At 36.9% G+C, this 13,521-nt stretch overlaps 1 protein-coding gene across 1 annotated transcript in view; it reads left to right on the forward strand.

The window, feature by feature from the left end:
* C9 (complement C9) overlaps positions 1–13,521 on the forward strand; it is an 88,271-nt gene that overhangs the window by 19,150 nt on the left and 55,600 nt on the right. Inside the window, exons 3-5 of the mRNA XM_007961457.3 lie at positions 108–252; positions 523–670; positions 8,540–8,678. Coding sequence (XP_007959648.2) covers positions 108–252; positions 523–670; positions 8,540–8,678 — 432 coding nt within the window. The remainder of the gene's footprint in view (positions 1–107; positions 253–522; positions 671–8,539; positions 8,679–13,521) is intronic.

The raw sequence follows: 13,521 nt of genomic DNA on the forward strand, positions 1-13,521 counted from the left end.
TTAAAACCATTGACTCACTGGAGGGATATAGTTGTATGGATGCACCTTTAGACCGTACACTTTTTTTGGCATTAGAAATTCTAATTATTCTAACTGATATTGTGCAGTTTCGTTCAAGAAGCATTGAGGTCTTCGGACAATTTAATGGGAAAAGTTGCACCGATGCTGTGGGAGACAGACGACAGTGTGTGCCCACAGAGCCCTGTGAGGATGCTGAGGATGACTGCGGAAATGACTTTAAATGCAGTACAGGTAATCTTTGTGCTCCAGTTGCTCATTGTGGGTTTCTGTGTGCCTTCCTGAATGAAAAGGAAAAAAAAAAAAAAAAAGCATATGCTTCTAGACACCTGGATTTCCAAGCGCGAAAGGCCCCCAAAACAACCATCTCTATATTCTGTACGAAGAACTCAAATGTGTTTTTCTGATACCTCACCTCCAGGGTTAAAGTGCATATGATAACTTCAGAAAGAAAGAAAAAATTTGGCATTTGACACATTGAGTCTTTCCTGATTTTGATTGCAGGCAGATGCATAAAGAGGCGACTTCTGTGTAATGGTGACAATGACTGTGGAGACTTTTCAGATGAGGATGATTGTGAAAGTGATCCCCGTCCCCCCTGCAGAGACAGAGTGGTAGAAGAGTCTGAGCTGGCACGAACAGCAGGCTACGGGTCTGTGTTTTATTTGTACTTTTTCAGATGAAGATGAGTGAAAATGATCTCCATCTCTCTCACTGTGACAGGCTGGTAGAAGCATTTGTGTGAGGGATGCAGGTGACACAGCTGATGGGTCTGTATTATTTTTGAACTACCTTTGAGCTTAAAGGAAGTGCTAAATAAGCATCTCAGGATAATTTGGACAAATTTCCTGGCCTCCGTAGGGGTCTGTAGACTGGACTAGATTGTCAAGATTTTAGATGATTGTCTCTCAGTCGAGCAAGAGATGAAATCTCTCATTTAGGAACCTCTGGGAGAACACAGCAACACTGACATGACATGTTAACATTTGGAATGAATTTCCAATAGGAGATCGAGCAATTCAATTCAAATATTTGCATTGCTAGGAAGGCTGTCTTCCATTGGAACTTCTCCTGGATCTTGGGAGTTTCCAGCATTCTGGAGCTGACCCAGGAGGAATGTGATCAGAGGAAGCAGTTTTGATGCCAGAGGATGATTATGTTGAGGTTCTGGTTCTCATTATAGAGAACTGACATTTCACTCATTTTCCATACAAAACCTAGGGCTTCCAGACAGGTGGCTGTGATCTCAGATGGGATGTCTTGGAGTTTAGAACTCAGACTATACAGAATAGAGAAATTCAGTTCTGTTCTGTTCTGTTCCATATATAGTCAGAGGGCATCCTAGGAATATCTACTACACGGCCTCTCTTAGTCATTCTGAGCAGGTTATTTTTATACTTTAAGTTGTAGGGTACATGTGCATAACGTGCAGGTTTGTTACATATGTATACTTGTGCCATGTTGGTGTGCTGCACCCATCAACTCGTCAGCACCCATCAACTCATCGTTTACATCAGGTATAACTCCCAATGCAATCCCTCCCCCCTCCCCCCTCCTCGTGATAGGCCCCGGTGTGTGATGTTCCCCTTCCCGAGTCCAAGTGATCTCATTGTTCAGTTCCCACCTATGTGTGAGAACATGCAGTGTTTAGTACCATCAGAGTGAACAGGCAACCTACAGAATGGGAGAAAATTTTTGCAATCTACTCATCTGAGCTGTTTTTGATAAAGGTGGATTTGTTGCTGTTTTTGGTAAAAGTGGATTTGTTGGAAAATTGTCCTCAACAAAGACACGGTCATTATTCTACCCAGTAGTATATTGAAAGACATGGTATATGACTTTATTTCCTCACCTATAATGTAATGTGTCTCCTCATAATTCCAGTGCCTGAGTCATAGTAGGTGCTCAGTAAATACTTGGTAGGTGGATAAATAGGCTAATTATTAATTAATGAATATCTATTAAGTGCTTTCTAAAATATTGTCAATTGGCATCAGGTAAGACTGAATTTCTTTTCAGGGACAGGACTCCAGTCCTGGGTATGGAGATGGGAAGATGAAAAAAGATAGGGGTGATGGTCAGAGCAAGACTGGTAGAAGGGTAATGCAGTGGTTCTCAATCAGTGGTAATTTTTTCCCCAGCAGACATTTGACAATATCTGGAGACCACTGTAGCTGTGACATCTTGGAGGGTGCGAGAACGGGGAGTGCTATTGTTATATTGTGGGTGGAGGTCAGAGATGATGCTAAGCACAGGACAGCCTGACCCTAAGCGTCAGTGCCGCGGTTGAGAAACCCTACACTAAGGTACTAGGCAGTTCCTATGATAAGACCTCTGTCAAGTTTAGCTAATGAAGGAGATGTCTCCTCTTTCTAAGTCAAATGAAACTTCTACTTCTTAAGTCTAGGTAAGAAAAATATCCCAGGATACCAAGAGTCGGGTACCAGATAAAGCATTTCGTGTGCCCTTCATACACTTTATACAGTCTTGTTCAAGCAGCGTTCAAAATTACTTACAGTGCCTTTGGCCCTTAGCCTAAAGGTGGAAATCTTGAATCAAATGGATGGGCTTAGGCCCCTAAGCTCAGCAGGCCCTCTTAGTAAATTTTAGGCAGTAAATGGTATGGGAGTTTTCCCAAACCTTATAACTAGATGATGGTGTGCTCAAATGAGTCCAGATTCTTTTTATTTATCTCCTCAGGGAAAGATTGTGAGTCCATGGTGAAAGCCCATTACTACTTTATTTTGCTTTAATTGGGATTCAAGAAACAATTTTCTCTTTAATCTCAATAAAACAGCTTAACATACGTTATTCATTCTCATTCAATGCAAATTTACAGTTTGTCTTATAGGAAAAGAATATAGAAATATTAGCCCATTTAGCTGAAAAACAATCATTCATAATCTATTGGTTTCCTTTGTTCAGGGAAAATAAAAATTTGTTGCATAGCATTTGCCAGGGAGTTTCATAATGAAGCAGGGTTAGCTAGGAATTCTTAAATATCTCACGCTTTAACACAGTCAGGGTTGGTGTTGGTGACCATCCCACAGAGGAGTCATCAAGGCTGTGTAAGAAGGTGGGGCCCCAGCCATGGGGAAAGGTAAGAACAAGGCTGGTAGAAATGGAAAATGAAGTAGGTCCTGATAGAATCAGTCCATCAACATTTTTTATTAAATTTCTCATTACCATGAGTAACAACCTATGTTAAATTTAGTCTTCATAAACCCTATTGTTCTATGACAACTTTCATTTGCATAATACTTTAAACTTTTCAAAATATTTTTCCACACTGTATCTCCATGGATTTTCCTAATAATCCTGGGAGATTGTTAGAGGAGGTATTATATTCATTTTACAGATAAGAAATGAGTGAAATAAATAAGGCCGTTTGAATGATTAGTTTCTAGTAGAGCTGAAACAAGTTTCTCTGAGGCTCATAAAACTGTATTTTTCTATTATACCACCTTACCCTCTCCTCCTTAAAACACTAACCAATACCCACAGCAGTTCCCTCACATCACTACAAAATCCGTAAGTCTTAACTTCAACACCTTAACTTCAAAGCAAAACTAACTTTAAAAAATGAAACTCCTTAAGTAGCTACTTATCACACAAATATTTGAATTAAGGAATATAGGAGAGTGGTATAAATCAGTAATTAGTATTTAGGAGGAGGTTTCAAAACAACATTTATTGTTATATTTGTAATAGTCTTTCATACCATTAATGTTGCGTGTTTACTTACTATAAACCTCCCGTATTCTTATATGGAGCTGCAGATTCTTTGCGAAATAGAGGTAATAGGAGTAAATTCCCTAATTATAGCAACATGCTTATAAACTACATCTACCGAATTCAATCTGGATAACCTCAACAAGTCCTATCAATAGTCACATACAGTTAGATTCTTCTACATGTGAAAGTCACAAACACTCATGGTAATTAATTTATACTGTTTTCATTGGAAGGCCTCTCACACTTATATTCTTATGCCAGGAGAACTGAGTTGTATCACAAATGTTTCAGCCTCTTATTTGAAGGCATCTGAGATTCTCCAGAAGTGTTTAGGGAAATTCCTCAGCCCATCTTGCATTCATTGAAAAGGCATAAATCCAGCCAACTGTAAGTGATGTACAATATGCAAGGAATTATTTTTTGTGATCTAAGCATAACACCACTTCTGTAAAGGGAGCTTTCTCTTCAGTTCACCTGGTAAATTGGAACTGCCTGTGGTTCTAGATGCAGGTGTGAAAACAGGCATCTCTAAGCACTGCCAAAGAACATATGTTTTTTTTTATTTCCCGGATGATGACTTTCCATCCATGAGAAATGTTCATGTTTCTTGGCAAAAAAAAAAACTGGCTTATTCTAGACTAGACTGGCTGTCCCTGTAGTAGTGGAACCAAGTCCAAAGCTTTTGAAACATTTCTTCCTTAGTTGTGCTTTAGACTGTGGATCAACTTTATTGTAACTTTCCAGATGGATCCAGCCAACTGTCCAATTTGATGATCTATAAAACAATAACCTTCAAACTAGGATATACATACCACGGGGTACACAAAAACTTGCCAAGAGGAGACAAGTAAATCTTAAGGTAATAGTTTCCTCAACTGTTAATTATTTAGCTAAGCTAATAGTAAATCCTCAACTTCCATATGTACATGTTTTTCACAAAATTAATAAGCATGACAATTCAGCTGCATCCAAGTTGTCAAGCCCACTCTCCTTTCTTGCTTTTTTAAACAATCACTTACTTCTTACTTTCTAAGAGCAGAGTATACTCCTCACCCATCTCACATTTACTACAGAGAGGGAAAAAAGAAAACAAGAAACAACTCCAAATGTTAGTACTCAACTGGACTCTGACACCTTGAAGTTTTGTGATCTCAAATTCTTTTTATCAACATTGAAAGATTACCTAATCAATTTTTAGATAATGGAGCAAAAAAAAATTTTTTTGATGAAAGACCACTAACTATGGGATCTCTTTTTGGTATATAACTCAGAAAAAGGGATTAAAATTTGTGTGACATTGTTATAAGAACATTTATTTTATTCTTATCTACTTATTTATGTGAGTAAAGCTTCTCGGCACTTACAACTATAAAAGTGAAAAGTAGGAATCAAACTGATACTGAACACCATCTCTTCCTAGCACCATGAATGAATGAAGTAATATTCATTTATGGATACAGGAACCAACATATTAATTTAAAAAGAAGACTCATTCATTTCATTAAGATAGCTTTCCAACAAAATTTTATTTATGTTTAGTAGTGATTTTTAAAAATTTAAGATACTTATGTATGCTACTATTAATAAAGAATTTTTAATACTTAGACCCTATGGTCAAAGAGTATTTAATATTTTAAAATTTCAATTAGTATCTTTTTGGTACAGAAAAGTATGACAAGGTAATTAATGAAAACTTTCAAAGATAAACTATATTACATTAGGTTAAAATTCTGTGGGGGAAACGGCATAGAAATATGAATTCAAGAATAAAAAGGGGCATAGAGTATATAGGAAGTCTGTGTGCCTTCTGTTCACTTTTCCTGTGAACCTAAAGCTGCTCTAAAAAGTAAAGCCTACTTAAAAAGCATAAATAAAAAGGAATAAAAATAACTAAAAAATGTCCAACTGTTAGAAAAATATCAGTGCTGTACAACCCAGCATCACTACAGCATTTATATTTATTGATTTTATTTTTAAAGTGGTAAAATAATTATATGTTAAAATACAAATAATAACAACGTTATTAGGAATTATATTCTTTGCATCTACTTAATCTTAAGATGAAAAATATTAGATATCACACTAAAAATGTACAGGAAAGCATAATTTATCAAAATTCCTTTATAGGGGAGACGAACAGAATATCTGAAGACCATTACCCTCATCACATGCCATTTCCGTCTCTCAGCTCTTACCCACACATTTCTCCTGCATTAGCCCAATCCTAATTTACCCACCCCTCAAAACCTAAATCAAATCTTTCTTCTTCTAAAACTCTTTTAATGACGTTCCCATGGTGATTTCTTCCTCCAGAAGACTCAATGTGTAAAGTACTCACATGTACCGCTCATTTGGCACCAGTACAATCTTCCCTTTCTACCCATCAGGGATTGGTTCCAGGACTTCCCACACGTACAAAACTTTTAGGATGTTCAAGTACCTGATATAGAATGACATAGTATTCGCACATACCTATGTACATACTCCTGTCCTCTTTAAATAATCTCTGGGTTACTTATAACACCTGATACAATGTAAATGTGATATAAATGGTGCTATACTATAAGGGAAAAAAGTTTGTACAATCTTATCATAGACGTAATTTTTTTTCCAAATATTTTCAATCCATGATTGGTTGAATCCACAGACACAGAGCCCACAGATACGGAGGACTGACTGTGTATTCTTCCTTGGTCTAGTTTTTGAAATTGGTGATTTTATGTTCTACTCCTTAATTTGAACACAATTCGCATGGAAGCAGAGAGTATATATAAACTATCTTAATATTCCTCCCTGCCAATTGCAAACGCTGTACCACACATAGATATGGTAGTCACCTAAGAGCTAATCATCAATATAAACAAAGGTTGATTTCATTGTTCACTGAAAACAAAGAGGTACAATGTCTCTGTTAATGTAGTTACACGGGATATGTAGTTCACTATCATATAAAGAAAATGTAGCTGAGGTCTTGTTTAAGAAACAACCCAGGTCACTTGCTTCCACTATTTTACGTCTTTGTGGTGGAGAGGTTGCGTCAAAACCTTAGTGATACAAAAATAACTGTTTATTTCTCACAAGACTGGGCTTCACTGGGAGATTCGCCTCAAGCTACAACAGCTGGGGTGGTTCTGCTTTTCACTGGGGTCAGTGATAGCCAGGTTGAAGGGGCAGCGGCTACCCATTAGAAGCCCTATTCAAGGCAATGGCACAAATACACGAAAGCAAAGGCAATGAATGAGACCTCTTCATGCCCATGCTTTGAACTGGCCCACTGTCACTCTCAACTACATGCCATTGGCTAAAGTAAGTCACATGGCCAAGCACAAAGCCACTAGGGAGGGAAGTAGACTTTGCCTGTGATAAGGCCATGGCAAGGGTGTAGATGCAGAGATGGGTAAAGAATAGGGACCAAAATTCTAATCTATCATGAGGAATAAGGTGTTTAAAAAAGTAAATCAAATATATAATTTATTTTCTTTTTTCTCATATTCAAATTAATAGGTCTAATTTTTGTCCCTATATTAGAACTTTAGGGCCATAGCATTTTTCATGAAAGGTATTTTGGTGGGACAAGCAGTGAGAGGTGGTCCATTTTATCTATATGTCAGCCTTGAGGAAGATATTTATGCGTCAGTTTGTTAACTTGCTTTCCATTAAAGTTGAACCACTTTAGATTCACTAGAACTTTGTAGATTCAAAGTTTATGTAAAATGTGCTATTTGTATAAAGATGTTGTTTTTAACTAACCCACTAGCAGCAGGAAACCCTTTCAATTATTTCTCTTGCATAAGCCATGGGTTTATGGTAAACTACCCACTCTTTGACAAATTGGTCTTAAAACCAACATCCAGATTTGTAATCCAGTTCACTGGAGTTAGGAATGTGGCCTAGGGCAATGGAAGAGTTTGTGTTTTTGTGCCAAGGTAAGTTACAGATCTGATCCGCAAACCTATTGGCCTCCCTGGCTTGGGGCCATTTATTCCAGATACAGCCTAGACAGCAATGACTGTTCCTCCAATTAACAGAGGTGTATTTCACAAGGGAATAACTGCTTCTTGTTCGTATATTGTTTCTAAGCCTAGAAGTAAAATTTAACTTTTTTAAAAACTAAATAAGATTTATATTTATGAATGAAAACTTGCCAAATAAAAATATTTTGCTGTGGGAAAAAATATAACTTTTGAGAATGCCTTTCCAGGATGCTGAAATTTTTGTGTTCGTCTTGGAAAGTGTAATGGGAATAATACAAGCCTGGAGGGAATGAGGTTCTTGACAAGCAATGAGACAGCTGGAGGAAAAGGCTTAAGTTTAAAGAAAATGGGGAGAGAGAGAGAAAGCCCCAGTATTGATTCATAGATGAAAAATTACATGCATATGTTATATTGGCCCCCTGAGATGCTCTGTTCTCAAATAATTTAAATAGTTGGTATTACGGCATCAGTTATTGGTTCACTAAGGGAGGTTAGGTAAGAGTTACAGCAGTGAAGTTAAAACTCCAGGAACCAGATGGTCCCATGTGCCTTACTTATTGCATTTCTTTCATTGCACTCTAAACAGTGCCTTAGTTGCCTAAAAGAGTTCATAAGGCCCTCCTAAGGTATGCTTTCTGCCAGGGACACTGAGCCAAGGTGAACAGGCTCTTGCTTCTGTTTCTGATTATAGCACACACATATTGGGTGACGGTGACATGAACTGAAGCTGTCTCACTTTTTCCAGCTACAGAGGGCTGCCTTGCATTATGTTGTGCTATTTCCACTTCTGATACTACTCTGTTCATTCTCAGGATCAACATTTTAGGGATGGATCCCCTAAGCACACCTTTTGACAATGAGTTCTACAATGGACTCTGTAACCGGGATCGGGATGGAAACACTTTGACATACTACCGAAGACCCTGGAACGTGGCTTCTTTGATCTATGAAGTAAGTCTCCTCGGAGGAAAACACATTGTTCAACTTTTGGCTGAAAAATTGCTTCAATAAGTTTAGTACCAAACAATGTGAAAAACTCAGTAGAATGATAATTTCACATGAACACAAGACTCAAAGAACAGGCGTAGTTTGGATCTCTCTAGAAACATACAATTGTGTCTTCTCAATACTCAGTAATATGCACCTGGTGATAAAGATGTGGCAAATACCTAGAACTCCATAGAAAGAATTATCTAAGGATCTAAGATAACTAAAAATTAAATCAGTGCTGATTTAAGTAGTGATAATATTGCTTCCATACTACTTGAATTTTGCTGTTATTGTTTGCTAGCCTCCTGATAAAAACTCACCTTTGCGTTGGTTTTCCTTCAGAATTCCCCTATGAAGAGCTTGCTTGACTAATGTGAGTGGCTATTTTCACTCACCTTAAACTCCTCTACCTCTTGAAAATGATTTATAAAAATGATTTTTACTCTATACAACACTATTCCAAACTTAACTATCTTTCCTAAAGTCACCTAATTCTCTGGAACAATGACAGACTATAGCCCTCCACCATTAAAAGGATTAATATTTATCACCTTTAGAGATTCCTTCTTTGTTCCAAACAAGATATAATAAATAATAATAATAAGCTTGCTCCGACCCAGGAACTACAAGAGTCTGTTTCTTAAAATGGTCACATTGGTAAAGGAGACCCTTAAGGTCTGCTTTATTCAGTTGTTACAAGATTCTTATTGTTATCAGTCCCACCAGTTTGAAAAATGTGTATGCTTTTAAAGAAGCATGGTTAATATTCCTTTACTTCCTGAAAATATAATAAATCAGTCCCTACATATTGCAGCCAGAAGCATGTTTTCTCATGAATGCTAAGACTGTCGTATCTTGACCATTTGACTGGCATGTTTTTTTCACATGTGGTCATGTGTCTTATACCTATAAGTCAGAATATAAGTCAGTTGCCAACAAATTTGAGGAAATCTTTTGGACTGTTGGTTTTTCCCCATAATACCACGTTAAACTTCTTTAAGCACAGATTTTTGGGATGGAAAGATGACAATCGTTTTTATAAAGTATTACATACATTCTTTCTTAAATAGAAAATACCAAACATGGTCGCCTTGGTCATTGCTGATGGGAGAAGGGTTATTGTTGTGTTGATTTAGTTTGTTTGGAGTTTAGTCTGCATTTTACAGTTTTTCTGTTTTCACCACTGTGATCAACTCTTAGCTTCTCTAGTGGGGTAATAACTTGTATGACATAGGATGGTGAAGGCTAGGGGCTGCCCAGGACTGATCTTGAAGCCACATTTGGTGAGGAAACACTGCTTTCCCTTATCCATAACCCTGGAAACAGATGTGTTTCAGCATTTCAGAATGTTTGGGATTTTAGAAAGGTGATGTGGGGCTTACCTGTATATGATATACATCAAAGTGGAGTTTGAGCAGCATCGCATAGTCTAACACATCAATATTTCTGTAGCAAAACTAATCTATGTTCACATATGGTGGGAAAAATAAAGATTATAGATACCTTTTACTAGTTCAGATGAGATTAATACCTCCAAAAAGTTTGATGTCAAGCTTATTAGAAAGAAGATAGTAATTGTGAACTTGAATATTTATGTGGTGCCAACTGGGGTAGTGGGAGTTAAATAGGTGTTGGCTAAGGCCTCCAGATCACTCCCTTGCTGCTCCCACTGCTGATAATCCCCTTATTCAAATCTGTTATGGTTTCAGAAAATAAGTAGCCAAATTTGTTATTATTATACATAAAAGAACACAAACTTTTATGAGGGGAAATATCTACTTTAACTCCTTAAAGGGAATTTTTTTCTTTAATTCCTACTACTTAATGAAATATGTCATTTACTTTCTCGTGTGTATCAGTAATACCTGAAGGCAAATTATACATATTATACTTCTTCATAGCTTATTACCAATACCAACTCAATATAATACTCACCAGTTTTTGTTGGATGAAATGATTTTTAACTCTTGCCTTAGTTACTTATTGGCAATAATTTATTGGTTTTCATTTTTGACAGAATGATACTGGTCCATCATAATATGGGAATACACCTAAATAATTACATCTTATTATCATCCATTCATACTCTCTCATTTAGGGTCTTTTGTCTCAAATGGGCTGTGGTTCTAGAGCCACTCTGCTCAGGTTGAAATTCCACCTCTGCCCCTTAGTGCTGTAAAATCTTAGGCAAATTACTTATCATCATTGTGCCTCAGTTTCTTTATCTATAAAATAGAAATAATAATGCCTACCTCATGGAGATAAATGGGTCTAAATATGTGAAACACTCAGGAAGTCACTGGCATATAGCAAGCCCTCAATAAACATTAGCTATTATTCGTTTTAGAGTATAATTAGTAAAAGACTTAGCCAAAGCTAGGCACATAATTAGTGGTCACATAATAGGTCAAGATTTACTGACCACTTTATAAATTAATGGTAATGACCAAGAACAACTGTAATCAGTAAAAAGGGGAGAGGGGAGTGGTGATTGCATTTATAACTTAGGTCCTTTTCTACTTACTTTTCTTTGGTTCTTTCTTCACTTTTGTTGTTGAATAATAATTTGTAAGCCTAAATCATGTTTCAAGTGTTCGTTATAATTCTTCTTAAATCTGAGTCTCCATGAAAATGTAAGAATTGGTAGGTGAACAAAAATTTGCAAAATGCACCCAGTTTATAAGTATACTTTTCACCCCAATCCTGCCAAAATCCTGGGTGACTTCAATATCATGTGGGCTGCCAAGTATTTTTTGTTGCCTCATAACTTCCCATACCATTTTACTATAGCCACTCTTATTTCTAGCCACCTAACCCTTGACTTTGTCTTTACCAGAATTTTGCTGTCTCTGAAATCTGAAAATCCAGCTTTTAAGCCTCTCATCTTATCACAATTGTCTAACCTTTCAGCTGTCACCCTCATTTATGCCCACAAACCTCTACTTGGCCTCATCTAGACCTTCAGGCTTTTTGAAATCTATTTTTCTCCTGGTGTATCTTGTTCCTCCTACCCTAAATTATTTTGTTCATCCAAGCTAGATCCATTTTGACTACATTTGCCAATATTAGCAGTGTCCTTGCTTTCCATTCCTCCTACAATCCAGAAAAACTCTGATTCGGGATGAACTTTATTATTTTCTGCCCTACTTGTAAACTTATACTGCTGAACACTAAAGAGAAAAGTATGCTCACACAAAAACAGCTAGCATTATAATTTCAACTGGATCCTCCACACTGTTCAGTAGCTCCATGATACCTTCTGAGGCTTTCCTTATTCTTGTTCTTCACAGGAGCAGGCTCAATCTTTCAGCAACACCGTCAAGCCTCTTACTGTTACTCACCGTCTTGATCCTGGGTGCAGCAGATGACTTTAGCTCCAACTTAACAGAGAATACCCAAGTCTTAGGCAGGAGCTTTCCCAGTTGTTTCTTCAAAGTTATTCTATGTACTTACTTTGCTACTCGATCCATCTTTACATCCTTCTATTCTCTCAGTAGGAAGTTATTCTTTCTCCTCCCTAGCCTGAATCCCAATCCAAGTACCTTGCTAGACATTCTACTAAGCCTCCACTCAACCTTTCCTTCTTTTTCCTTCCACTCTGGGCTTCATATATAAATATTTTTCAAGGGTCTCATCTAAAAAGAAACAAATGAAGAAATCTCTCCCATCTCTATATAGCCATGTTGTCTACAGTTGCTATCTCAACATATGTGCTTTGCATTTATTCCCCACTCTCTGTTATCTTGTGTCTATTCATTTTTCAACCCTCTTCAAGTCTATCTCAAGCTTATTTTGAGCTCCCTTTTGGAGAATCCTTAAATAGTATTGAACTCTTTCCAGAGTTCCTAGCTTGCTTCACTAATTTCTCTCTATATATTCTTCTTGAGTGATTTCCTTTTCCTTTTCTCCTATGGCTTCGATTTTCACTCTATTTGATTGCATACAAATCCTATGTTACCAGACCACATCTCTCTTTGAACTAGATGCTTGTATATCCAGTTGTCTGCCATTGTCACAGAGTCATCATACGTAAAACCGATAACCAATCTTACTCCCAATTTTCTGCTTCTTGCTCTTGAATTCTCTGTCTTGGTAAGTGGAAATAATATCACCCTAGTCATCAAACTCAAAACCTGAAATCCCTCCTTAAGACATTCTTTACAGACTCATTTCCCTCAAAACCCACAATATCCAATCAGTCTTCAATTTCTATTATTATAATCTCCTTTAAATCTGTTTCTTATTCCCCATTCCCACTGCCACTGTCTTAAGCTGCCATCACTTCTCATGTAGGAATGACTCAAAATTGTCTTCTTAGTTTATAGCCTCTAGTTTTTCTCAACTTCAATCATTCCCCACATTTCAGTATAAAAATAATAAATCTGATCATTCTCCTTGCAGCTTAAATTTGGTGAGTGTCTATCTATAGCCTTCAGTGCAGTAGTCAGTCTCCTTGGCAAGGAGTACAAAGTCAATCCTGATCTGATTTTTGATTGCCACTCCACCCTCAGCTTTCTCCTCTGAATTCTCCATCTTCTAAAATGCTTCTCCTACAAATAAATGCAATATGCTTTGATTTTTCTCTATTTTTCTGTATAATAAGTATTTTTTGGTTACTATCTCAGTCTTTTACTGACCACAGAATCCTGAAAAATTAATACTGTATCCTATGCTAAATAAATGCCTATTGAATGAATAAAAAATTCATGCCAGCATATTAACACTCTAAGTTAATATTTCTAATGAAGGCAAAGAACAAATATTTAATTGGAATTGCCATTAAAGTTGACAGCAAAATTGCAAG

The sequence above is a fragment of the Chlorocebus sabaeus genome, chromosome 4, assembly GCF_047675955.1.
Source record: "Chlorocebus sabaeus isolate Y175 chromosome 4, mChlSab1.0.hap1, whole genome shotgun sequence".
NCBI classification, from domain to species: domain Eukaryota; kingdom Metazoa; phylum Chordata; class Mammalia; order Primates; family Cercopithecidae; genus Chlorocebus; species Chlorocebus sabaeus.